Source organism: Malaclemys terrapin, chromosome 9 (genome assembly GCF_027887155.1).
Source record: "Malaclemys terrapin pileata isolate rMalTer1 chromosome 9, rMalTer1.hap1, whole genome shotgun sequence".
NCBI classification, from domain to species: domain Eukaryota; kingdom Metazoa; phylum Chordata; order Testudines; family Emydidae; genus Malaclemys; species Malaclemys terrapin.
This window is the reverse complement of record NC_071513.1, coordinates 38,834,892-38,860,375: the sequence shown is the minus strand read 5'-3', so window position 1 is coordinate 38,860,375 and position 25,484 is coordinate 38,834,892. Positions and strand designations below refer to the sequence as shown.

The window sequence follows — 25,484 nt, the reverse complement described above, 5'->3', positions numbered from 1 at the left end:
CTTTCAGGCATTAAAACCAGTAGCTAAGTCACAACCATCCTTGCAATAAGCAATCTATGAGAAACTCTTGAACTCTCCTTCCGGTTACAGTTTCAGGCTTTCATACCTGTCCCTATTGTTAATCTCTCAAAGCAGTACTCATTTTGTGCACTACACTGCTTCCGTGACAATCAGCTGTAATGCTTTATGGGGCACTCTTGGTAACTGAAGAAATGGGTTTTAGGTGATTACCAAAAACAGGTTTATAGTCCCTCCCACCCAACAAGGTAAGTGCCGGGGTGAAGGAATCACTCTCCACAATAAAATCTGATCCAAAAAACCACATCATTTAGTGGCAGCAACAACATTAAAGAGTCATCAGTTTTGGAAATCTAGTTCTGCTTTTAGCTTTGGGTCAGTAACCTCAGTGAGCAGAGCTGGCACCTGACAGAGAGCAAAGTTCAGATGAGGTTATAAAATAACATGCTATGCACGTCATCTTAAAACACATTACCCCTTGTTGCTGTAGGGGTAGTGACAACATACAAGGATCTCAGCACATGGCTAGAATGGTTTGTAAACAATCTAAATATTAAAAAATATTTTAAAAAAGCTTTGTTTTAAGGCCACCTAAACTGAGTGGTCCTTCCATTCAGTAAGGATTAGTGTGGTGTTACTGCCGGGTCTCTTCCCACATAAGTCTGTGGCCTGATAGCAGCTGCAGCATGTTACAAAGGAAACTCAAGTTACAGTGTTGGTAGGGATCTTTTCCAGGTTTTGTTCTTAACAGCTGGAAATTGCAATCAGGTCTCTTCACCTGCCTTTCAGGTCCCCAGCAGTGGAAGCAGAGAACACTCTCACAGAATAGACAGTAAATGTTTACTTATTCCCAATAACACAGCTGTAGCTGGTGGAGTCTGATCTAGCAAACTCACTAAGGGGAGCTCAGTAGTGAGACTTGAAAGCTCTTGGGTAGAAATTCCAAGGCTTTCCCAGGCAACAAGTTCATGAGTCATTACACACTTTCACCTTCCTCCTCCACACTCTGAGAACCCTTGTAGATGTCCTCTGGGCCCAGAAGAGGCTGATGTAGACATGACTGGTGTTTTTCTGCTCCCCTCCAAAAAGTATGCAGGTCTGCCCTTCCTTGCTTCAGAAAGAGAGGCAGCAGGTCTGGGGTGAAGGGGATGTCTCTGAATGCATGCAAAAGGAAAATTCCAGAGACTATGGTTAGAAAGCCACTTATAGTGCCAATTATGTTGTGTAGGACCATGTGTTGCCACTCCTTGAAGAGGATGGCGGAACAAGTCATGACAGCTGTGGTAAACAAGACATAGTAGATAGGTGTGACCACAGATGTATTGAAGATGTCCAAGGCCTTGTTCAGGTAGTTAATCTGGACACTGATGCAGATCACCAGGCAAATCAGGAGTATCCAGCCCAGCGGTTCTTTCAGGACCTGCTTCCCAGCAAACAGTTCCTTCAGTGTGATGCCCAAGCCCTTGACACAGGACACTGAGAGCGAGCCAATGGCAGAGCAGACCAAAACATACACCAAAACGTTGCTCCGCCCATAACGGGGCCCAGCCACGAAGATAAGGAGAATGGAGCTCACCAGCACACACACCGCAAAGGCTATAAACCCTTAGATAAGAAGGAATAATCATTAGGATTTGCATTAGAGTGGGTAACACTATTGTACATTTATGTTACATATACTTATGTGTCTAATAGAACAGTGAGTGGAGATGCAAGATAGGGTGACGTGCCCCCATGGGTCAGTATACTCGCCTTTCACCTTAGTGACTGGGGTTCAAAACAAAGTGGTTACATGTCAGAGAGATTTTAGGGCTATCTCTATTCATTATGCATTATGGTCCAAGCCAGAAGACTACCACACAAGTTGGCATGATTAACAGATTCTGTTACGGAAATACAAAAGCCTGGAATAGGGAAGCTACAGCTCAGAACGGAGGCAGAGATGCAGAATTGGCTGGGGGTAGGGAATAATACACCACTGATATAGTAGGGGATGCTGTAAATTGGAATTGTGAAGTATTGGCAGAGCTACATGGAGCCCAGGACTGGAACATCAATATGCTGCAAGTCAAGCCAGAGTGGTACTTGCAGAGCTGTTCAGGTTGGGATTAGGACTCTCCTGGGATAGGAAGGGGCGCTGCAGGTCAGGCGTTCTGGGGCATCAGCACAGTGTGTTTATGATGAACTGCAGCATGAGCCTGTGGGTTTTGGGGGGAGGGATTGACATGCTTTGCTCCCTTCCCTTCTCACTGCAGGCTTCCTCTCTGTAGTGTCACTCATTCTTACCTATCATGCTATTGCCCAAATCCCTCCCTTGATACCAACTTCCTTTCTCATATTGTGAGGTATTTTTTCCTCTGAGCTCCACCTCCCTGCAACTCTCTGTTTCCTTCTTTGCTTCTATTGTTTATTTTCACCTTAAGTTTCTTCTCTGGCCTTTCTTCTCCTCCTCCCACTAATGCTACCTCTCATGTATTGACAATCCCCTTTTCTAAACCAGCATTATATTAGGGTTAATTGATATTGCTGTTGATTTTGCTACTAGTTTTGTGGTTATTCTTCCTTTGTAATGCTTGCTTAGCACTTTGGTATTAAAAGGGCTGTATTATAACCACAAGGGTCATGGATAGTGGTCTAAGCACAAGCCTAGGACCCAAAAGTACTGGAGTTCTAATCCCCACTTTGACATAGACTCCTGTGGCCTTGGGAAAGTCACTTAACCTCTGTCTTACAAAACATCCTGAAGATGAGAAGTGCCATTTCTTTTTTATTAAAATAAAATGCAAATATAGCAAACACTTGCATCATACTTCGTGTGTCAGATTTGACAATAACTAGCCTTTCTCCATCTGAGTAGCCCCTTGTTTGGGTACCTGGATCTTTAAGCTTCTCTGCCATTGACTCCAGGCTGGATACCTCCTCCTCCTGTGGAGCATGGATTACCATCACTGTGGAGCCCAGAACACTCAAGATGCAGCCAATCTTTCCATGGACATTCAGGTGCTCATTCAGAAAGTAGGATGACAAAACTGCACTGTAGGATTGAAAGCAAAGAATAAACAAACACCAAGGAGGTGCAGTATTTGAGGGAAAAGATAGGGTGACGGTAGACAGCTACTTCCAGTGGTAAAGGGCAAAGGGACAAGTACCATTTGTTCTTGTGTTGCTTACCTGACTAGAACACTTAATGCACCCAATGGAGTTACTAGTGTTGCTGGGGCAAAGGCATACGCAGCAAAATTTGCTGCTTCTCCAACTCCCACTGCAAGAGAGACCCAGTCAGTCACAGGAGAGCAGCATAACATTGGAGCCAACGCAGCACAATTCATGTCAGCTCATAACCATTGTGCAGCTAGTCACTGTACAGAAGCACCATCACCACTTGCTGATTCCATAATTTGTTATCTGCAATAGCACAATCCATCTGCTTGAGCACTGTATGGACAGTGTAGAGAAGAACTGAGCAAGACAAAGAGGTGGATGGTGAAGGAGAAAGCTTATTTACATATGGATATACTACTAACCAGCATCAATGGAGAAAAGAAATACTAACATCCTTACAGTTCAACATATATTTGTATAATTTTGCCTTCCTGTAATGGTGTCCATTGTGACATATTCCAGTCTTTACTTAGCATGACCTATGAAGGAAGGCTGAAAGAATTGGGTTTGTTTAGTTTGGAAAAGAGAAGACTGAGAGGGGACATGGTAGCAATTTTCAGGTATCTAAAAGGGTGTCATAAGGAGGAGGGAGAAAACATGTTCATCTTAGTCTCTAAGGATAGAACAAGAAGCAATGGGCTTGAACTGCAGCAAGGGAGGTTTAGGTTGGACATTAGGAAAAAGTTCCTAACTGTCAGGGTGGTTAAACACTGGAATAAATTGCCTAAGGAGGTTGTGGAATCTTCATCTCTGGAGATATTTAAGAGTAGGTTAGATAAATGTCTATCAGGGATGGTCTAGACAGTATTTGGTCCTGCCATGAGGGCAGGGGACTGGACATGACCTCTCGAGGTCCCTTCCAGTCCTAGAATCTATGAATCACGTCTGTGAATTGCCATGAAGCTCTATTGACTACCCAGCAATACCAGATGCTTAGGAGCCAACTATGCAGCACATATGGCAATCTGCATAATGCCCTAGAATGCTTTGCATGGTGACAGAACTTCCAAAATGGCCCAATCACCTGATTAACTAAGTACTCAACTCTTAAGTGAGAAATTTAGAAATATGTCAGATGAGAGCACACAACATGGTTTGTTTAGACAGGTAACACCACTTTCAAACTGCTCAATGATAAAACAAGGCAGCTGAGCCTCGATTATGACAAAGGAAATAAAAGAACAAGACAAAGATAAATGTGAACAATCAAAAACCTTGACAACTAACATCTCTTGCTCATACTTCAGTTTCACAGCAAGTACTTACTGGACAGTAGTCCTGCCCACCAAAGCCATTCCCTCAGGTATGCATGACCTCCTTGTCCTGAGAAAGAAAGCAAGAGCAACAACAAATCCAGGGTGAGTTTCCAATGGCACAAGCTATACAAATAACTCAGGATCTCTTTTACCTATTAAGAAAGGAATGAATTTTCCTCTGAGGGGTGGGCTAATTCTCCAGCACTCCTCCTCCTCTGTAAATGAGCCAATTTCCAGATGATATAGCACCTTTAAAAAAAAAAAAGCTTGATGCTGGTGAAGACTGCTGGGTAGCCATCCCTGGGGACAGAAGTCCAATTTATCCTCAAGAATAAGTACAGCATGGGCAGTGGCAGCACATGCTTCTTCCTCTCTGCCTCAGCTATGTGCCCAACCATGCCAGGATCACGTCTACAACACAAGGAGATAGTCTGGTCTTGATTCCATCTCTGGTGAAGATACCGTCAAGGGTAGCAGCTGAAGTAAGTGTTTTTATGAAGCAAATACTTGCCTACTAAGAACTGGACTGAGACCAAACTCACATGATATAGTACAGCATTAAGCAGTTGTCAGATAGTAATGTTTTTGGATTACTGATCTGGGCCAGACTTGGAGCTGAAATCTTCCCATGGCACATCCCATTCCTCTGTCCAGATTAGGTATTTCTATTTCTCTTCCCTATTCATTTAAATTCTTGTCATTTGTCCCAGCCCTCTACAGATTTTGAATGCTGCACTTCTCCAGCTCTTTGCTCACAATACTGTGCAATATTAGACTGCACCTGGTTACAAGACACACTACAGCAGTCTGGTATTTCGACTGTATTAACAGCTCCAAGATCAAGAAAATAATGTGTCCCTTCTGGCTGATCTTAAAGTGACTAAGAGCTGTATTAAAGCCAGAAATGTTTTCACATCATCTAGCTGAATAGCAATTAGAGCTTTTTGAAGTTCAATCTTTCCAAATGTGTAGAGAGCCCCTGAAAACTCTCTTATTGTTCTACTTGGACAATAAGAACATTGCCTTTGGTGGGAACGTAACTGTACAGCCAACTGCAGCAATAAAGATGTAAGGTACCTGCCCTAATGGAGCCCCTGCTGGCCAACTTGAGAAGCCCTTTCTTCTTTAGTATAAAACTTCCTCCAATGAAAATACTTGAGGATAGAGCCAGGCCTAGTCCGATGTAGAAGTCGTAGTGACCTGACATGCCCTCCATCACAGCCCCCTGCATAAGGAAGGAAGAACACTCAGATTCACAGAGAGAAGAGGGTTGGGCATGTCCACCACACAAATCTAAGGAAAGCCCCAGTTGCAGGGTGTTCTCCTGGAACATGAAAGATTGCTGTACATGAAATAAATACTTTGTAGGGCAGCTTGTGGGGAGCTCTTACTGATCTCTACACCTTCAAGTGCTAGGGCCATTGACATTTCCTAATGCAGCATTTCTCAAACTGGGGGTCCCAACCCAAAACACGATAGGGCAAGGCTGTTGTAGGGGGGGTTGCAAGAGCATCTTTTTCCTTGCTTTCAGAGCTGGGCAGCCATAGAATGGCAGCTGCTGGCCAGGTGCCCAGCTCTGAAGGCAGCACCGGCACCAGCAGCAGTGCAAAAGTAAGGATGGCATGGTGTGGTTACTTAGTTCTGTAGGTATGTGCACTGGTGCCACAGATGTTATGTTCAGTAGCAGAGGGTGGGGGGGAGGGGGAGTCAGTGTCATCACAGTCTGAAATAGTTTTAAAAGAAATTTGAGAACCTCTGTCCTAATGGACATCTACATGGGGGGGGGGAAGAGAAGGGGGACTTTGCTCCTAAGAAGACAGTGTACCTGCAATGTCTCAGTAATAATCATAAACCAGGGCACGACCTAAGACCCCTCAGGGTGCATAGGTGCCAGGAGCTGATTCTGCAGCTCCCCCTTGTCCAACTCGCGGGCTGAAACCCTTAGCGCTCAACTGCAACGACCCCCAAGTGCCGCTCTCCGCTGGGAGCCAGGCTCCCCTTTCCGGAGCGAGTGCCGTACCCCGCCCGGCGAGCACCAATCTCCGCGTGCTGGGCACTGTCCTCGGGGCGGGGGAGCGCAGGCAGCCCCGTCCGCCAAACGGGCCTCGCCTCTCACCGCAGGAGCCCGAGTGCCCGGTGCCCCCCGAGCCCCAGGTTGTACGAGGACAGGAGCCCCGGGCCCTGTCAGCGCAGGGAGGCACCGCGACCCGGGCAGCAAGCACAGAGCCCTGCCCCGCCCTGCCCCTTCCCCGCCGGAACCTAGCTTAGCTCCCCACACCGCTTCCGCAGCGTCAGCCAAACCCTTCCTCCGGACCCAGCACCTCGCTCTTCACTTCCGCTTCCGGTACGACAGCCAAACCCTGCCTCCGGACCCAGCACCTCGCTCTTCACTTCCGCTTCCGGTACGACAGCCAAACCCTTCCTCCGGAACTAGCGCGGGGAACGAGACGCCTAGCGGGGAGCGCGTCACTCTTACCTTCCGCCCCTGTTGCTAGGGGCCCTCGCTTGGGGCCTGGTGAGTGGCGGGGAACGGGGAGAGTAGGCCCGGCCTAGGCCCCCCGGGGTAGCGAGACCCCGCTGCGCGCGCTGGCGGGCGGGTCCCGGGACTGTCTCAGCCAGTGCCCCCGCCCCCGCCCCTGCCGTGCCCATCGCTTCGCCTGCCGGGCAGTTGCCCCGGCCGCCCCGGTGCTGGAACAAGGACACCGCCGAGCTCATGTCCTGGGACCCAGCCGCTCGCCCCGCTCTAAGCCCGGGGACGCGCCGCGGGAGATGTCAGATCCGCCCCCAGTCACCGGGCTTCCTCTTTACAGGCTGTGTCTGGTCCCCGCTCGCCGTGTGAACGGCCCGGGCCCGGCCGCTGCCTTACATGGGGGGTGGGCAGAGGGGTCCGCCCACAGGCTTGCGGGATCCGGGCCTCGTTAGCCCTGTCAGGGCTACTGAAATAGGGGTGCGGGGACTGGTATTTCCCCTTTCGGCTCTTGCAATAGCCGGTGTTGTTATTTGTGTCAATAGCAGGGAATCGCTTCTCACGCAGAAGTGCGATTTTTAAGTTTATTTTGTCCTTTTTTAGTCTACCCCATCACTTTTTATTTCATTTATTTTTTAAAAAACTGATTTTCTTTTCTTTTTTTCCCTTTGGGCATTTGTATTTGGCTTTTGAATGATACAGATGTTTATAAACATTTGTGTGAAGCAAGAAGAGGCAAGATGACATCTACAAGTAATGAATTTGTTTGCTTATGTCTCTCTGGTGCTGGGTCTCTCTGTCTCTGCTTCCTTTCTGCGGAAAAAGGATACTTCAAAGTCATAAGTTCACTGTGTTCCCTCCAACTCTTTGAAAGTATCCAAAGGAGAACAGCAAGCTGTTGGGGCTGAAATCGAATCTGTAGAACAAACAACATACACTCCATGTATATATGACTTCTGAGGCCCCCAAGGAAAATCCTGATGCAGCCATAGGCCTTGTCTACACTACGGGGGGAGATTAATCTAAATTATGCAACTTCAGCTATGTGAATAACGTAGCTGAAGTCGACATACTTAGATCTACTTCCCGTGGGGTCCGCACTATGCGATGTCGACTGGAGATGCTCTCCCGTTGACTCCCCTTGCACTTCTCGTTCAGGTGGAGTACAGGAGTTTACGGGAGAGCAATCGGCGGTCGATTTAGCGGATCTTCACTAGACCCGCTAAATCAACCACCGATGCATTGATCGCCACCTGTCAAACCCAGTAAGTGTAGACAAGCCCTTAGCTATGGATCCACCATTGGTGCTTCCTCAAGGAGATATTCCCATTGTCAAAGACTCCTGATATTTAATCACACAGTTTCTAATGCGGAGTGCAGGAATCCTGTGCTTCTGTGTTAGATTCACAAGCACAGAATGCTGCCTCCCTCAGGTGCCTCTTCCTGGACTTCTGCTTGAGAGTTATACACCTGGAATATCCTCCTGTTGGAGAAGTTTTGAGTATAATGAAAACGTATCTTTAGTGCGTGTGATAAACTTAATGGAGCAGAATCAAAAGCATGTCTTTCTCCCTACAAGGCCTCCATTGTCTCTTATTGAGACCTGAAGATGATGTTATTGTTTTAGTGTTATAATGGCATCTTTTAGCAAGGAGAAGTGGGCAGGATGCCCTTCATGTCAATGGAGCACTTGCGGTTGAATATTGTTACAGGAGGCTTGTGCTGTATGTAGCTGAGCACTCTAAGCACCACCATTCTAGGAGCAAGACAGTAGGACAGGAAATAGTACCGAGTTTCTCCCCTAGCAGTGCAGAACTATTAGACTAGTATATCGGATACTTCAGGCAATGCACGATTTCACCTCTAATGTAGTCTTCTGTTCACATGTAATTGTAACATCAGATACATAACTGATAGAGACACCCACTCTCTCCCCCTTTGTAATGTTATATTAAAGTTGCTCTCGTGAAAGCAGAACCTTATTTGATAGAATTTAAGGGTGGGATGCTAAAAAGTGCTAAGTGTTGGCCTAACTCTGTTCCTATTGAAGTAACTGAGAGCTGTACCACTGATGTCAATAGGAGCAGTTAGGTCAACACTGAGTGTTTTAGAAAATCCTACCCTAAAAGACTTCATAAATGAATCCCATGTAGTCACAGAAACTGCTCTCTCTCTTTTCAGCTCTTGTCTCTCATGTAAGCTCTTCTATGCTGTGTGTGTGTAGGCATAAACTCTTATATCACGTCCCAAATGCATCCTTGTGATCAGGAATATTTTGTACTTTCTTTTGATTCATATAAGGGAGATTCTACAGAAACTTGGTGACAGAATGTAAACACTGGATACCAGCAGCAGAAATTCTTTAGCTTTGTCAATTAAGGAGTTTCTGAGTTAAGTGTCTATCCCATCAGTGTCTGTATCTCAGCAGCCGGCACATACGGTTCCTAGTAATATAACAGGGAGAATATCCACTTTATTTATAAATGCTGAGTAGCCATCAACTATCAGAGGTCAAAACAGACTGAACAAACATCTTGGTGACGTTGTGTTTTATCTTGTTTTCTGACTTCAAGAACTAAAGATGAGTAAGAACAAGGACGATGCTCCCCATGAGCTGGAAAGCCAGTTTATTCTGCGGCTGCCTCCGGTAAGAGACCCTTAGATCTGGGCCAGTCTAAAGAGGACAAAGTGGGAGGAACATTCCCACACAAGGCTACCATCACTCTGCAAAAATCACCAAGTTCCCAAGGCACCCATCCTGTCCAGCCCCAGTTTGGAAGGTGCAGGGCAGCAACTCAAGGTAGAGAGGGTTTAAAGAGATGGGTGAAAGCAATAGGAATTCTACAGACCCTGTTTGAGATATCAAGACAGATTGGCTATTTGTACTGAACCCCTGCCTGTTTGTAATGTAGCTCCCTTAAATGACACCTTGTAAACCAGCCTTCTACCCATTCCTGTTCATGTCTATGCCTGTGAGATGCATCCGGGTGCACTGCTGCTTGGAGAAACTATGGTATTGTGAAACAGATCAAGGCAAAGTATTTACAAGTGATAGTTCAGTTGGTCCTCATTGCCAGTGATCAGTTCTATCATTCACTCTTGGTGCAGTTAATCTCATTCAATAAATGCTTAATCTGGGAAGAAGCTTCTTCAAATAACACACTGATGAGGCATCTCCCCTTGACCCTGATGGAGCCCCTCTGGTTATCCACAAGGGCATTGTAGAGGAGCTGTAAGAGTGGGCATCTGAGTTCTGCTGAAAGGGTCTGTCACTCAGCTGCCCTATAAATAAAATAGACATGAGCAGTTCATAAAAACATGGGGTAGCTTCTGTTTTCCAAAGGACCTTAAACCAGCGATAGAATCTTTCCCAAATTTCATTAGGTTGCTGGCTGTGAAGTACGTTGGGAATAGCAAAGCCACAAGGTTAATGCACATTGCTAGGAGAAGTGCTTTTTTCTTCCTGTGTTTAATGGCACTTTTCAGTTGAGTTTCTGTGTTTAGATGAAAGTATGGATTAAAATTGGGTTTGAAAGCAGATTATCTCTTTAGCTGTTCTACCAGCTAACGCACACAGGTCTAGTCCTGTCTCATTCATCTGCTTTTTCTCAGGAATATGCCTCCACTGTGCGGAGGGCAGTACAATCTGGAAGCGTCAACCTGAAGGATAGACTTACTATCGAATTACACCGTGAGTAGCCAAGATCAGCTGCCTTTAATCTCTCAGTTCAGGAGCGAGTACTGTAGGCTTTGAAAGAGTGTGACTTGATTTGCAGAGCCCAGAGTGGGAAGAGACATCTGGGCTTCTCTGGGGATCATGCAGACATGTTGAGAAGGGTGCACTGAGCAATGTGGGTGTCTGATTTCTGGTGGAAATGTGCCCGGCATCAAACCAAGAACTGGTTTCCCATTGGGAGACCCAGAGGAGAAGTTCATCTTAGTGCAGTAGATGAAAGCTGCACACACCCCAACTGGACAAGCTTCACATCTTGTGAGAACCTGCTTGGCCAACAACCTCAATAAAGAGGGTATGCATAGAACAGCTCCTCTTTAATGTGATTGGCCCGAGCAGTCTGTCGCTTTTCTCTGCACCTCACAAAATGGGCATCTCCCTATTTGCCAGAAATTGGGATGTGAATATGTGTAGTTCTGAAGGTAAAATACTATTGATTCATGCAATGCACTAATCACATGGGTAGAGCCATCTTACTAACACAGGTATAAGTCATTGGCCCTGGAGGAAATCCCAAGAATTTTCTTTCTAGCTCAACTCCATCAGCAAATTCCCAGTCCTGCCCTGGAGGACTCAAAGGCAAGAAAGCTCTGCCTCTACCTGTTAGAATAGCCATAGCTGTAGAGCATACCCCACTGTTCCGTCCTCTCCTTCAAAGGTATTTTCTGTGAGTCTGTCTGTAGTTATCTTGCTGCTAAGCGCATCACAGATTTCACAGGAAAATGCCACAGTTCTGTGCACCTCCAGTTCACTCAGGAGTTTTAAAGTGTTTGGCCCAGGAATGCAGCATACCGGTTAGGCATTTACTGGATTAATTTGTCTCTTGGTTTTCTGCAGCGGATGGGCGTCATGGGATTGTCCGTGTAGATCGCGTCCCCTTAGCTGCCAAGCTGGTGGACCTGCCCTGCATCACCGAGAGCTTAAAAACCATAGATAAGAAAACATTCTATAAGACAGCGGATATTTGTCAGGTATGGGCTGCCTATTCTATTCACTCTGGTGTCCTATGCTTGCTTCCTTCAGACAAAAGTCTAACCCTTTATATTATGGCAGTGCAACATATGGTACCCCACTGCTAATTTCCACATCCTCAGAATGTGAGTGGAGCAGCCGTGGTGTAAAATTTCCCATCGCAGCATAGCAGTTGGCAATTTCTTTCCTGACTTCTGCTCCCTTCTAACTGAAGAGAAGGTTGGTCATAAACTGATCCATCCACAAAAGCTGATTTTGTCAGCTATGCCAGTGAATCCCAGAGGCTGACTACATGCTGGAGGGAGTAGCATTTCCTTGTATATGTTGTAAATGTACCAGCCTTTAATTTAATTGAGTAGCTCTGCTCTCACATTATAATCAGCTCCTTTGTGTTCTGGGGCTTCAGATGCTCGTGTGTACTGTGGACGGTGATCTCTACCCCCCTCTGGAAGAGCCAACTGTGAGTACTGACCCCAAGGCAAACAAGAAAAAGGACAAGGACCGAGAGAAGAAATTCATCTGGAACCATGGCAGTGAGTAGAGTACAGGGTGCTTTACCTATCTTACCCTGGCATGACCCATAGCTCCCACTGCTCATCCCCTCCACCCTAGACAATGCAGGGGTAGTCTGCCAGGGCTCCTTACTCAGCTGTGTAGTTGAGAACCTTGCCCTCAGCCCACCAAAGTGCTGCTGGATCTCTCACATCCTGGAGTGGGAGTTTCCTGTACTCAGATGCCATGAATCTGTCATGCATGTGACTTTCCCCTGAGATCGGTGCCTGACACACAGCCTGTTTCCTTTGTTCCAGTTACTCTTCCACTGAAGAATGTAAGGAAGAGGCGGTTCAGGAAAACAGCTAAGAAGAAGGTGAGTTGCATCTCCTCATCCATGGTGGCACCTGTGGTGTCAGAGGTGTCCAAAGGTGTGGGACTGAAGAAGACACTAGTACTGTGCGTAGTTGGGTCAGGAGCCTAACAATCTGTCTTTGCACTATGAATTCTTATAACATGGGTTTTATTAACTTTGCTTCACACCTCACTCAGACAGAGCACAGGAGAAGGCAATTAGGACATTTTAACATTTTCTTGGCTGAATTTTGAAAGATGCCCTGGAGTGGGGAAAGCCCACTGTGCAGGAGTGGATCGAGTCTGTGTGTCCATTTTGCATACAGTGTGTCTCTTCTTTCTGAATTTCTATGCAGATATTTCTAGTAATAAGAGAGTTTATCTGCTCCTCCTCTTTCCCCACCTGAAATCCCAGTCCTCTGTGTAGGGCCCAATCATTTCCACAGCAACCAGCTACGATGTAGCACCCAGAATGACTTCAGAAGGGAAATGGGAGCAGAAGAACCCTTCCAATCCTGTCTTTGTGCAGAAGCCCCCAGTAATAAAGCACTCTGAAGGGGAAATGAAGCTATACTAAGTGGCTGCCCATTGTGGGACAGGCTGGGAGAATTAATTCCTCTCTGCTTTGCACTTCACTTTCACACAATGGAGCAATATTTCAGTGCAACATTAGGGAAACCAGACCCTGGAAGCACTGAGACTTTCCCCTAGGAGAAGTGTAGCAACACTTAGCCAGCATTCCCAACAAATTTAATAATCATAAAAAGTGAAACCTTGTTGTGATTCAGCAGGTGACTTTCAAACCTGGGAGGCCTTTCACTGAGGATTCATAAATGAATTCAGCCTTGGGGAGTTCTCATGTGCCATACAGTCAGGCCAGCTTTTATTCAGAGGTGGTGTTGGGAGTGTGAGAATGGAGCGGAAGTCAGGATAGTGAGAAGATTCAGCTCATTCAGGAGCTTTGAGGCAAAGAGGAGGAAGATGGAACACTGTCTTGAAAGGCAGGTAGTGGCAAGGGAGAGTCTTCTGGTGGGATATGGGTGAGCTCAAAGTCTAAAAGAATAGAGTAAAATAAAAGAGCCTTAAAATAAGGGGCTGGGATGGGTTGAGGTGTGGGAGGCAGCCAACAGCCAAGATACTTCTGAATTGGAGAACTGTCTGTCCAAGGGTGTTTAACACCGTCTCTTCTCTCTTTCCCCTCTCTGGCCCAGTACATTGAGTCTCCAGACGTGGAAAAGGAGGTGAAGCGTCTGCTGAGTACAGATGCTGAAGCTGTCAGTGTCCGTATCCTTTCTTCTGATTAACTCCGCAGAGCAGGAGAGTGGCTGAGGAAGGCTCAGAGGAGAGAGAAGTTAAGTTGATCTCACAATACACATGGGTAACAGCAGGCAGGACATGGGCATGTGACAGACACTGAAGTTATAGCTTGAGCTTTACCCTGTTCAAAACCTGCTGCTTCTCCTCAATGACCTCTCTCTGGCATTCGTCACAGCCCTCCTTGTGTATCTGCTACTCCTGACGCTGGGGTAACTGGTTGCATCATCTCCAGAAGACAGGCCTTCACAGAAATAGGCCTGCAGGGCCAGATTGGCCACATTTGCGTGACCCTGCCAACACAGTGCAGAATTAGAGAGGGACAGCAAGAGAGACTGGAGTCATCCCTGGGGTACTGTTAGCTGGAGAACCTCTTCTAGCACCTTGCTGTCAGTGGGCTCTTGCTGGTACCACCGTCTGTCATTCTTCTGGTTTTTCCTTGACTCTTCTGTATCTGCTCTCAGGCTGGGAGGTCATTGCTGAAGATGAAACAAAGGAAGCAGACAACCATGGTTCACTCACCGGCTTGGACATCTCCTCTCCTGGAATGTCTGGCCACAAGCAGGGCCATGGCTCATCGGGTACACTGATGAAGGCTTATGCTTTTAGTAACATCATTTCGCTGCCAGAAGGCAGGGTCACCTGGTTTTGGTCTCTATGGAGTAGTTAAACATGGGAGATGTATTTAATCCTATGAGCAGAATTGGATGCTGAGATTGTGTTCATTGGTATGAGAGAACAGGACAATAATAGTTTGGTCAAGCAGATATGCATTTGCCATTCTAGTGAACATGGCAGAAGAGAGAAAATCAGTATTTTCTGGGTCTTGAATTAGTCTTCTTGTAGTCTATTGGATCCCATAAGGAAGGTTAAGGACAATAGGTGTGTTTAGATAGACACTGGATACAGAAAACTATGCCTGACAGCCAATGGGATGTGCAGTGCCTTTCAGGGAGAGTTGAGGAGACACCGGAATCTGATGGGAGTTCATCAGCTCATTGTTTTTCTCCTTGTTTCACACCACTAGAACATGATGAACTGCGGGAGATATTTAATGACATCAGCAGCAGCAGTGAAGATGAAGATGAGAGAGATCATCATGATGATGAAGATTTGAACATCATGGACACAGAAGAAGACTTGGAGAGGCAACTGCAGGACAAACTGAATGAATCTGATGGGCAGCAGCAGGAGAACGAGGGAACAAACCAGATAGGTGAGCAGTCTTAGGCAGTGGTAGGTTGGGTGCCGAGGATGGGCAGTACCCTGGAAGGCTTGGTGCCGGGGGGATTGGCATGTTGCTCTGCTAGTGCTATAATTCAGACTATGGTGTGGATCATTTCTGCTGTCTCCCTTAGCCATGGGGATCCAAAAGCAGATTGACAACCTGAAGGGTAAACTCCAGGAGACCCAGGAACGGAGAAAGCGCCAGGAAGATCTCATCATGAAAGTAGAGAATCTAGCCCTCAAGGTGAGTGCTGGTCACCATCTGGTACCTTTCCTTCTAGCCCAAACCATGCATTCTTTACGGGGTCCTGTTCAGCTCAGCTGATGCAGTGAAGGTTTGGAACCAGAAGGCATCCAAACCTATTGTCCCGGAGTAGCTGATGGCCTTGCCATGTGGAATTTAAGATGAAAGTAGCTATAGGAATACATTCCAGCCAGTCATCCATGGATGACCTGAGACTGATGCAGAGCAAACCATGGAACTGTGCTGAAGAAGATAAGGGTCCTGCAATCCATGCTATGTTCCCTTTACTTTGCTGCCTGTCAAATTGCAACTGCAGATTTGTTCTCTTTACATAAATGGCCACTATTGAGACAGCAGTTATGTTCTTGCTTGTGTCTTTCTTCCAGACCCGTCTCCAGGCTGTGCTGGATGAATTCAAACAGCAGGAAGACCGAGAGAAGCAGCAGGTGAGGAAGCCTCTGTTACTGTCTCCTCTATGTTCCTGTAGAAGAAAGCAACGAGTGTGCAGTGTTGTGGGGTGATGCTGAGTGATTCTCAGCATTAGGAAGCAACACGTTGCACGCTTGTTCAGTAGTTTAATGTATAAAGGCCTCTGAGCCCTGCACCACACCACCTCAGGCTGTGATCAACAGCTGCCACAAGCTAAGCAGAGCTGTACCTGACCAGTACCCCCGTGGTAGAATGCCTACAACCAGTGGAGCTGCTGGAAATGGTGATACAGTAGGTGTAGTCTTCTCTCCGGAACACTAGTTAGCCAAGTCACGTTGTTCCAGAGGGTGCTCTGATGCTGAGGTTGCCATATTTAGAGTGAGATGTAAAATGAAGACCCTGACGACGTGTGTCCATTAAAGATACAGTAGCACTTTCTGAAGAGTAGGGGTAGCTCTGGTCACTTGGCAAATTACCAAGCTGGGTAACTATATTCTGCTGCTTTACATCTCTCCCTGCAGTTTCAGTTGAATACTATAGTTTTTCTCCCCACACTTACTGGCTTGCGTAATGTTGTTTGCTGTAGACAGCTGCAGCATTCCACCCAAGAAGTGGCTGCATTTCAGTTGCAAACAAACCAGTTTTTACATCTGAGCCTGATTTTTAAAAACATGCTCAGAATATGTGCACACAGCTACTCCAGTTGTGTAAGCAAATCAGATGTTTGTGCATGTAACTGGTTATTTAACATGCCATTTAGGGGCAGAATAAGACTCATGCTCATTCTGCACCTCATTTAGGCATGGGTATTTCTGTTCAGGCAGTTACATGTAGGTGTCTTCATAGAGACCTATAGTTTGTAAAAAGTTTTGGGGATCCCTTTGAAAAGAAAGAAGAGTATTATTACCCCTTTGGTATGAGAGAGAGATCTAAGAAGTTTTAAACATAAAATATCTCTAATGCTTTACTCCTTCCCCTTCCAACCTTCTCCCCATAGCTCACCTCTCTGCAAGAACAACTGGAATCCCTTATGGAGAAGTGAGGAGGGCTTTTGATCAGGGTGGGAGCTATACCCTCCAAGCAGGCATAGTGCTGAGATGGACGCTTCACCCATGGGTTCTGGAGCCATCCTCTGTGCTGAAGACCTGATGTTACTGGCATGACCTCACTACCGATAAGCCTACTCCTGTTAATGTTGGCACTCTGAATTCTCCTGGACACTGTTTCTAGAGCTGCTGGCTGATGTTTCTTGTGCTGGACAGTGCAGCCCAAACCATTAACCTTTGAAGAAAGAAAGGCACTAACCTGCAGTTGGTTCTCTGAGAGCAGCAGAAACACATGGCTAGTGGGTTAGCTGCACTGCTGGGGGAGATCGTTCCTTGACTAGTTTGACCCATCTTTCTCTCAGTGGAAATCATTCATACCTTGGAACACTCCTTCAAAGGCACTTTGCTTCCCGACAGGCTAATCCACAGCACTGTCGCTCTGGGTCACCTTAGCTCATGGTGCCAGAAAGCTGTGCTGAGCAAAGGGCAGGAATTAACCCCCCGTGCACTGCGCAGGCCTGGAGGAGCAGAGCTAGGTCAGTGCATCACCTGGTTGTTGCTATCATCTGATCCTGCAAAGCAGCATTCCCTGAGTGGGGCATGTGCTTCCTTAACAGACTTTCTGACGGGTCTGCGGTGTTGGGAGTTTGTGCCCATGCTTGGGGAACATCTGCTTGAACAAAACTGGAATGAATAAAGTGTGTGTGTTTTCAACCCCGCTGTCCTGTAATGCTCATTTCCTCAGAGCGGTGCTGTGACTGGCACTGTCCCTTTGCCAGCTGGAGACTGATGGCAGCAGAGCTCCCTGGTGCTTGTAGATGTAAAAGTGGTGGGGTGCTGCAGCAGCTTTGCTTTCTCACTCAGCGAGCGAGCTAGATACAAATGGGACCCTCCCAAGGGAAAACTGGGAAACTGCTATTGTGCTGTCAGTGTGGGGGCGTTCTCTCCCCCTCCCCCCCACGGGGCAGAGCCCTTGTGAGTAGGGAGCTTTCTCTAATCCCAGATAGATTAGGGAGGCCAATCCTAGATTAACCTGGCAGGGGATTGGAAAGGCAGTCCAGTCAGCAGTTGTCAGAATGCATCACGGGGTGTTGGGTGGGAGGTTCTTCCTTACCACAGAGGAGGGAAGAGTGAGGCGAAGACAGAGGGGTAAGAAAATATAACAGATAACAGGGCCACTCTGGCTCCTTAACGTGGTTACTGTACAGCACAGTTCTCTCTGCTCCTGAACGGGCAAACTCCACCTAGGGGAAGTCCAGGGAGAAAAGGCTTTAGGATGCAGTGCAGTCACAGCCTCATTCAGGGTGGGCAGCCTTAAGCCAGATATGCAGTAGCTAAAGATTGTTAGATGAGCCACAGGAGGAAGAAAACTCATCCCAACAGACCGGAATCGAAGAAACACTCAGCTCCAGGAAAGAGTGAGAACAACAGTGGGTGTGACCAGCAACCAAAGAGGTGAGGAGGGAGATCTGCCAACAGCTTCAACATGGATGAAATGTACCTGCTTAATGTGGAAGGAGTCAAGAAAAAGATTTTACATGGAGGCCGAGGGGAGCTGCCGCAATTCAAAGATGGGAGCAAGGTAACTACTCTCAGCAAGCATCTCAAACTGGCTAAGGAGGGATAGAGCAGGTCAGATGTTATCTCATACCCTTGAATGACAGCCTGTATTGGGTTCCCCAGCAGCTGTCTCCCAGGCTCTCGGGCTGTAGATGGTGACCCAGAGCCCTTATTACTGAAATCCTCTGCACATGTGTCTCCTTTAAAAGCACTTGTAGTCAGAAGTGACTCTAAAAATAAAAACAGCTGATTTCTTCTCTCATTGAGTCCAGATCAAATTAGCTGAGTTTACCAGGCGGCAGGTTTTTCTAACTGCAGGCATTGAAGATTCCAGCTGTGCTCTGTTTGCCTCCTTCATCAACTGCACTAATAGGTTCTGCCACTGGAATCCAGTTGACAGCTTTGTATGCTGTAATCCAGCTCAGGCTCCTGGAGCCACATTAGCACAGCATACAGAAGGAACAAAGCTAAGGGCTGCATGTAGGGAGCAGATAATGGGAGTGACAGGGTGCCCCTTGTTTGTGTAGATATAGACACATTCTAAGCCTCTAGCAGTGGGACCTAATGTTTTTCTTTGTGGTTAGCTTGCAGTAACCCCTGCTATGAAGTGTGCATGCTATATTTGCAAGGCACTGCTGTGAGGAAGTTCACTCTACTGGAGCCCTGAGTTGGGTTAAAAAGAGGTATTGGCAGAGAGCAGCAGATGGTGGAGTGCCTCAAAGCCTGTCCCTTCACCCCATGAGAACAGCTGAGTGAACTAACACTAAGCTGGGGTCATGGTCACCCCTTCTCAGTGACCCAAGGGTGGGATTGAGCCAAGTTTCAGGGTGGAGAGGGGAGGGAGAGAAGGCTACTTACTACTCCAGTGACCTGATCCCAGACTGTCATGCCTGCAGCTGACCCGCTCTGCACTGGTTTCTCTTTGGTGCAGCTCACATTCCACTTTCAGACGCTAAAAGACGACTTTGAGCGCACGGTGATAGATGACAGCCGACAGGCTGGCATCCCCATGGAGATCATCGTGGGGAAACTGTTCAAAATCGAGGTGTGGGAGACCTTGGTAACCTCCATGAGGATCGGAGAAGTGGCAGAGTTCTGGTGTGATGCTATTGTGAGTGACAACCCCCGTGGCTGGAACGAACACGAACACACACACACACACACACACACACACGAACACACACACACACACACACACACACACACTCTCTCTCTCTCTCTCTCTGCATGATCAATGCGTTGACACCAAAACACACAGGTATCAACACTTACACGTGTGCACAGCCCACAGATACATTCTGGACAGGATCGCACTGCCATACACATCTGTACCTGTCTTATGCATGGTTCCGTGCACCCTGCTGCATGTAACTGGGAGCTGGAGCACTGGGCTGCTTGGTCCAGCAGCATGTCTTCCCTCACCAAGTCCTTTTATTCCTGAGATTTGGTGGGTGCAGGTTCTAACTCTAGGACAGACTGAAAAGCCCCAACTCAGGCTGCAGTTCAGCCCTCGAGGGAGAGGAGCCATTTATTTCTGCTGTGGCAGGCGGCTGCTTTTACAGTATTCCTGGCCTGCTGTCTGAATACCTGACCCAGATTCCAGGCCCCAGCCCTTAAGCAGGGGGGTTTAACTCCACTTTCCCCCTGCTGAGAGCAGGTGCCTCCCATCACCATCTCACCCCACCTGCTCTCACTGGCCCCCGGGCTAGGGGGAATGTTTTGTACATGTGCTTGAGCCAAAGTGCCTTCCCCCATCTCCTCCTGCCCCCAATGTTTCAGCACACAGGCATGTATGCGCTGGTCTCCAAGGGCATGAGGAGGATTGCAGAGGGCAAGGACCCATTGGAGGGGCAGAAGCACCGCTGTGGGATGGGGAACATGTTCGACTACCACAGCACGGGTTATGTGGACCTAGATGAGCTGCAGAGGGCCCCCCAGCCTCTCATCTTCATCATGGAGCTTTTCAAAGTAAGGCCTGGGCCAGGGGAGGAAAGGCAAGTGGGGTGAGGGAGAGCAAAGTCGGGACAGACCACACGATGCTCAGCGTGGCACAGCCTGGGCTAGTAGCTCTTCTGGGGCAGGGGGAGCCCAGCTCTCCTGGGCGTGGTGTGAGGAGCATATGAGGCCAGCAGTGTGAAGGTCTGTTTCCCCCCACACACACACACACCAGGTGGACGACCCCTCATCCTATAAACGGGACACATGGGCCATGAACAAAGAGGAGAAACTGTCGGCAGTGCCCGTATTGCACAGCGAGGGCAACCGGCTGGTTCTGCTCAAGAGGTACCAGGAAGCAGCGGCGAAGTATCAGGAAGCAGTCATCTGCCTGCGGAACGTCCAGGTCAAGGTGAGAGCCACCCCGCTGGACACTGCAAATGGGGAGGGGTGGGCTGGCGTAGCACTGCCGCCCAGGGTGATGGGTCAGCGCTCAGCTGGAGCAGGGACAGCCACCTCCTGCTCTGGCTTCTTGTGCCCAGCTCCACAGCATTGGTACGTCCTGCCTAGCACCACTTCCCTCCTCTGCGGAGCCCCTACCATCTGCACAGGTCCTGCCTGCAGCATGCAGCAGTGAGCTGGCTGCACTGCCCCCCCCCCCCACCAGCTATAGAGCTTCGGGAGGTCCTCAGCAGCCAATACGATTCCTAAGACAATAACAGCCCAGTCTGCCGGTCGCTTTGCTCACACCGTGGCTCCCTGCGGCTGGGAGAACCTGCACTCCTAGGCCTTTGCGGTGACGTTTTCAGGGTACAAAGTCCTGCAAACTAAATCAAAACAAGTCACTGGGAAAGGCCAGGCAGGGCTTGCTGCAAACAGCCACTTCTGACCTGTGGCCTCCAGCAAGGAGGGGAGCCAGAAAGCTCCGACAGCGGTTCTTGGAACGGCATACTCAGCCAGATGGCTGAAGGTCGTGCATGCACTGGGATGCTCCCAGCAAGCACACTCCATGCTGGCTGTTTTACTTCAACGGTAGCTACTGTCCTCCATTTACCCCAGTTTGCCTGCAAAGCCCCCGCGGGATGCACTATGTATTGTTCCTGGTTACTGGCACTCTGTCCCTTTGCGAGTTCTCTGCCCAGCCAGAGGGGTCTGGTGTCTTCACGCTGCACATTGCTGGTTTTGTGAACAGGAGAAGCCCTGGGCTGAAGACTGGCTGAGCCTGGAGAAACTCATCACGCCCCTTGTGCTGAATTACTGCCAGTGCCAGCTGGAGCTGGGGGAATACTATGAGGTCTTAGAGCACACCACCGACCTCCTCCAGAAGAACAATGGTAATCGCCTCGCCAGCCTGTCCCAACCTTCCACTCGGCTCCCAGAGAGGGGCTCTTGTTCTCATGGGACTCTGCATCCAGCGCTCCTGTCACGCAGGGGCTTCCTCTCCACTACCGATCCCCTGGGAGTTTTTCAGCTGCTCCCTTCCTCCAGCACTTAAAATCGTGTAGAGAAGGCATTTCAGGGGCGGGCCTCCTGGCTGGAGGAGTATTGCCTTCCATGGAATTTAAACCCAGCTGGAGCACAGCTTGAACTAGATCCATAGAAGGCTGAGTCAGTAATGGAAGCTGACATGCTAATGCAGAGTGGCAGATTCAGGAACAGCTGGTAGCCTTCACTCTGTCTGAGAGGTTGGGTTGGTCACTGGGTGTTTTCCTATCTCTCATCTGCTGCTTTCCCCTTGTGAGAACTCTGTCCTGGAAAGGGAATATTGTCACACCAGGTGTAACAGCCTGTGGCACTCACTGCCACTAGATCCGCAGGCCCAGAGCTTAGTAAGATTACAGAAGCCAGACTTGGATGATGAGAACATCTCCAGTTAGGATAAGAAACCTTCACGCTTCAGGCCATGAGCAAACTGGTGGTTGACAGGGGCTACTAAGAAACGTCCCAGGTGGGCAAGCTATGCTTTACTTGTCCTCTCTGAGCTTGCTTGCACCTTCCTGGGAAACAGCTGTACTGGCCAGACACTGATACAGGACTAGATGGGTGCTTGGCAGTTCCTACATTGGAATCCTGCTGCATGGCAGTGAATTAAATGGGAGACAAGCTGTAGAGCAGTGTAGTGCTACAACGCCCTGCTGCGATTGCCATAGGAGTGAGTGGAGCCTAGATCTTTGTTCTGGTGCAGCCCCTTTGGGATACTCAGCACCTGCAGCAGGAGGCTCCAGGGAAAGGAGCTCAGAGGCCCTCTTCTGCAGGCAGGACAGGAGCGTGTGATGGCCAAGCAGGGCGAGAGAGGAAAGGAAATAACCCCATGCTTCTCTGCACTTGACAGAGAACGTGAAGGCTTACTTCAAGCGCGCAAAGGCCCATGCCGCCGTCTGGAACGAGAAGGAGGCACGAGAAGACTTCCTGAGGGCGGCTCAACTGGACCCGTCACTGGGAGCAGCTGTGAAGAAAGAGCTGAGGCTGTTGGGGGAGAGGATGAGAGAAAAACATGTGGAAGATCGGCAGAGATACCAGGGCCTCTTCCAGCAGCCTCAGCTCAAAGGGGCAACAGAAGGGAAGGGGCAGTTGGGAGAAGATGGGAATGCTGGAGCTGGCAGGCAGGAGGGAGGAAATTTTGGGGAAGGTAGGGAGGAGACAGGACTGGGAACAGAGAGCTCCACAGCCAAGGAGGAAGAACAAGACCAAGGAATTGCTAGAGCAGAGTGGGGTACGAGAGAGGCAGGACTTGGAGAAGAGAACACACACGCAAAGAAGGAACAAGGCCTGGGGGAGTCTGGGGCAGAGACAGGACCTGGGGAAGAGAGTGCCAGAGCAGAGAGGGAAGAGCCAGGGGAAGGAACAGACCAAGGGAATTCTGGGGTCGATGGAGCAGGGGGAGGACAAGGAAACTCAGAGACAGGCCGTGGAGAAGGATTTTCTAGAGCAGAGAGGGAACGAGCAAGCCAAGGCGATTGTGCGGCAGAAAGTCATAGCGTTCATGGCCAGAAGGGACCACTAGAAAGAGGACTTGGAGAAGAGAATGCCAGGGAGAGTCATGGGGCAGGAGCCAGAGAAAGGAGCTCAGAGGCAGATAAAGAACGGGGAGGGGGAGCAGAAGGTTGCTCCAGCACTAAAGCAGCAGAGCAGAGCTTGGGGGAAGGAGTTGGGCCTGGGGCAGAGCACAGCAGGACACTTTGAGATGAATGTTGAGAAATACAAGATGCTTCCTTGCTAACACACTGGAGGGAGGTCAGCACTGAGGGACAATGCTGCCGCTCACTAGGGCTGCCTAGTGAGGCAAAGAGAGATGGGCAAAGGGTCCCAGCCATTACCAGTGTAGTGCAGGACAGCAGAGAGCCCAGGGAGGGAAATTCAATACAGGGGCCCCAGAGCCAGGCTGAGATAGTGGGGGACTACCAGGTCCAGCTGGGCTGCTCTGTGAGTAGTTAGACTCTGGCCTGAACAAAGAACTGTGGCTCAGTGAAAGGTAACTGGGTATTGGCTGGAGCTCTTTGCCATCTGTATGGTGCAGGCTTCCTCCCAAACCCTGTCACTGCTGAGCCACCAATGAAAGCGGGATCTGACCACATAACCTCACTCAGCCAAGGCGGCCAACTTCATCTTCGTGAATCGGACTGACGCCTCATGCGCCTGCTCTCCCAGCCCGCCCTGTGCTCGGTGCTAGAGCCCGCGCTCACCCTGTGCTGGGTCAGCAGTGCTAACCCCTGTACTGCTTCCTACTGCCGAGCTTGCTCACTGAGAAATAAAGTGCATCCCTGGCTAGGGTTACCATTCGTCCGGATTTACCCGGACATGTCCTCCTTTTTGTGCTAAAAATAGCGTCCGGGGGGAATTTGTAAAGCACTCACAATGTCCGGGATTTCCCCCCCGCAGAGCAGAGCGAGCGGCTGGGAGGGCTGCAGGGAAGTCCCGGGCTGGACTCAGGAGCAGCTGTAGAGGAGCCGGATCCGCCCTGCATTCTGAGCCGGCAGCTCCCTTGCAGCCCAGTCCGGCAGCACTGTGTAGGGCCAGACCGGGTTTTGTTGTGCAGGGCCAGGGACCGGGTTTTGTTGTGCTGGGGAGCTCAGCCACGTGTCCGGCTCGGCTGCACAGAGCCCAACACTCTGTTCTGAGCAGCAGGGTAAGGAGGTCAGGAAGGTTCTGGAGGTGGCAGTCAAGAAACGGGGGGGGCTTTTTGGGGGGAGTGGAGAAAGTTTTGGGCAGTCAGCGTACAGGTAGGGGGTAGGGTCCTGGGGGGCAGTTGGGGGGGGTCTTAGGAGGGGGCAGTTAGGGGACAAGGAACAGGGAGTCTTAGGTAGGGGGTGGGGTTCTGGAGGGCAGTTAGGAGCAGGGGTCCCAGGAGGGGGCAGTCAGGGGACAAGGAGCAGGGGGGGAGTGTTTGGGAGTTCTGGGGGGGGCTGTCAGGTGGCAGGGGTGGGGAGATGGATCGGAGCAGTCAGGGGACAGGGAGCAGAGGGGTTTAGATGGGTTGGGAGTTCGGGGGGGGGCTGTCAGGGGGTGGGGAGTGGTTGGATGGGGCGTGGGAGTCCCAGGGGTCTGTCTGGGGGTGGGGGTGTGGATAAGGGTTGGGGCAGTCAGGGGACAAGAGGCAGGGAGGCTTAGATAGGGAGTGGAGTCCTGGGGGGCAGTTAGGGGCAGGGGTCCCAGGAGGGGGCAGTCAGGGGACAAAGAACGGAGGGAGGGTTGGGGGTTCTGGGGGGGCGGGAAGTGGGAGGGGCAGGGGCGGGGCTCCTCCCGTCCTCTTTTTTTCTTGCTGAAATATGGTAACCCTATCCCTGGCAAGGCTCTGGCAGGATTCTTTCCTGGCTATGATTGGCGTCTCCAAGCCAGCAGGCTCCCAGGCTGCCCCGGAGACCAAGGACACTCCTGGCCCCTGAAAAGCTTTGCTTTCCTTGCATGGATCTTCCCGTTTGTCCCAGCCTCCCAACCAGCCCCAGGAGGAGGTTATTTATTAAACACAGACAGCCCTACCTGAGCTCCCAGGAACAAGGCCGTCTGCCCCCAGAGCTCACTGTCTGAAAGCAGAGGCAGAGGGTGGAGCTTACTGTTTTCACTTTGTCTTTAGGGCAAAGTTGGGGGAGGGTGTATGGAGAGCAGCAGGCAAGAAGGGAGGACATTGTCCCCATTTTACTGGTGTAATCCCCGGCACCAGAGGCTGGATTCAGAATGGGAGACGGGATGGGGAAGTTACTAGTGGCCATAGGCTTCTGATCTGCCCAGAGCTCAATCTGCATTGGAATTCAGCACCAGGCCAGGGCCCAGTTCAGCT

At 49.4% G+C, this 25,484-nt stretch overlaps 3 protein-coding genes across 13 annotated transcripts; 2 read left to right on the top strand and 1 right to left on the bottom strand.

Moving 5' to 3' along the window:
* Window positions 1–844: 844 nt before the first annotated feature.
* On the bottom strand, window positions 845–6,785 carry LOC128842888 (magnesium transporter NIPA2-like). 7 transcript variants are annotated; one of them, XM_054039156.1, is made up of 6 exons: window positions 6,758–6,785; window positions 5,514–5,661; window positions 4,447–4,503; window positions 3,190–3,280; window positions 2,892–3,052; window positions 845–1,623 (listed from the first exon to the last, which is right to left on the bottom strand). In XM_054039156.1, the coding sequence occupies exons 2-6, from the start codon at window positions 5,650–5,652 to the stop codon at window positions 995–997; spliced, it is 1,077 nt and encodes a 358-aa protein (XP_053895131.1). In that variant the 5' UTR covers window positions 5,653–5,661; window positions 6,758–6,785; the 3' UTR covers window positions 845–994. The 7 variants fall into 7 exon arrangements, with proteins under 7 accessions (XP_053895131.1, XP_053895130.1, XP_053895129.1 ...); XM_054039155.1 differs by having other exon boundaries at window positions 6,715–6,762; XM_054039154.1 differs by lacking the exon at window positions 6,758–6,785 and adding an exon at window positions 6,701–6,750.
* Window positions 6,786–6,844: 59 nt separating this feature from the next.
* TAF7L (TATA-box binding protein associated factor 7 like) lies at window positions 6,845–17,428 on the top strand. 3 transcript variants are annotated; one of them, XM_054039159.1, is made up of 13 exons: window positions 6,845–6,951; window positions 7,606–7,656; window positions 9,477–9,550; window positions 10,516–10,594; window positions 11,474–11,607; window positions 12,015–12,141; window positions 12,418–12,476; window positions 13,666–13,738; window positions 14,233–14,349; window positions 14,796–14,984; window positions 15,127–15,239; window positions 15,626–15,685; window positions 16,666–17,428. In XM_054039159.1, exons 2-13 carry the CDS (start codon window positions 7,644–7,646, stop codon window positions 16,708–16,710), a joined length of 1,083 nt encoding a protein of 360 aa, XP_053895134.1. In that variant the 5' UTR covers window positions 6,845–6,951; window positions 7,606–7,643; the 3' UTR covers window positions 16,711–17,428. The 3 variants fall into 3 exon arrangements, with proteins under 3 accessions (XP_053895134.1, XP_053895133.1, XP_053895135.1); XM_054039158.1 differs by having other exon boundaries at window positions 12,418–12,477; window positions 13,661–13,738; XM_054039160.1 differs by lacking the exon at window positions 7,606–7,656 and having other exon boundaries at window positions 6,850–6,951; window positions 12,418–12,477; window positions 13,661–13,738.
* A 495-nt stretch (window positions 17,429–17,923) lies between these two features.
* LOC128843527 (aryl-hydrocarbon-interacting protein-like 1) lies at window positions 17,924–23,862 on the top strand. 3 transcript variants are annotated; one of them, XM_054040415.1, is made up of 7 exons: window positions 17,924–18,296; window positions 18,917–18,919; window positions 19,245–19,385; window positions 20,054–20,242; window positions 20,445–20,621; window positions 21,402–21,543; window positions 22,542–23,862. In XM_054040415.1, exons 1-7 carry the CDS (start codon window positions 18,201–18,203, stop codon window positions 23,390–23,392), a joined length of 1,599 nt encoding a protein of 532 aa, XP_053896390.1. In that variant the 5' UTR covers window positions 17,924–18,200; the 3' UTR covers window positions 23,393–23,862. The 3 variants fall into 3 exon arrangements, with proteins under 3 accessions (XP_053896390.1, XP_053896391.1, XP_053896389.1); XM_054040416.1 differs by lacking the exon at window positions 18,917–18,919 and having other exon boundaries at window positions 19,272–19,385; XM_054040414.1 differs by lacking the exon at window positions 18,917–18,919 and having other exon boundaries at window positions 19,206–19,385.
* The last annotated feature ends 1,622 nt before the right edge of the window (window positions 23,863–25,484 follow it).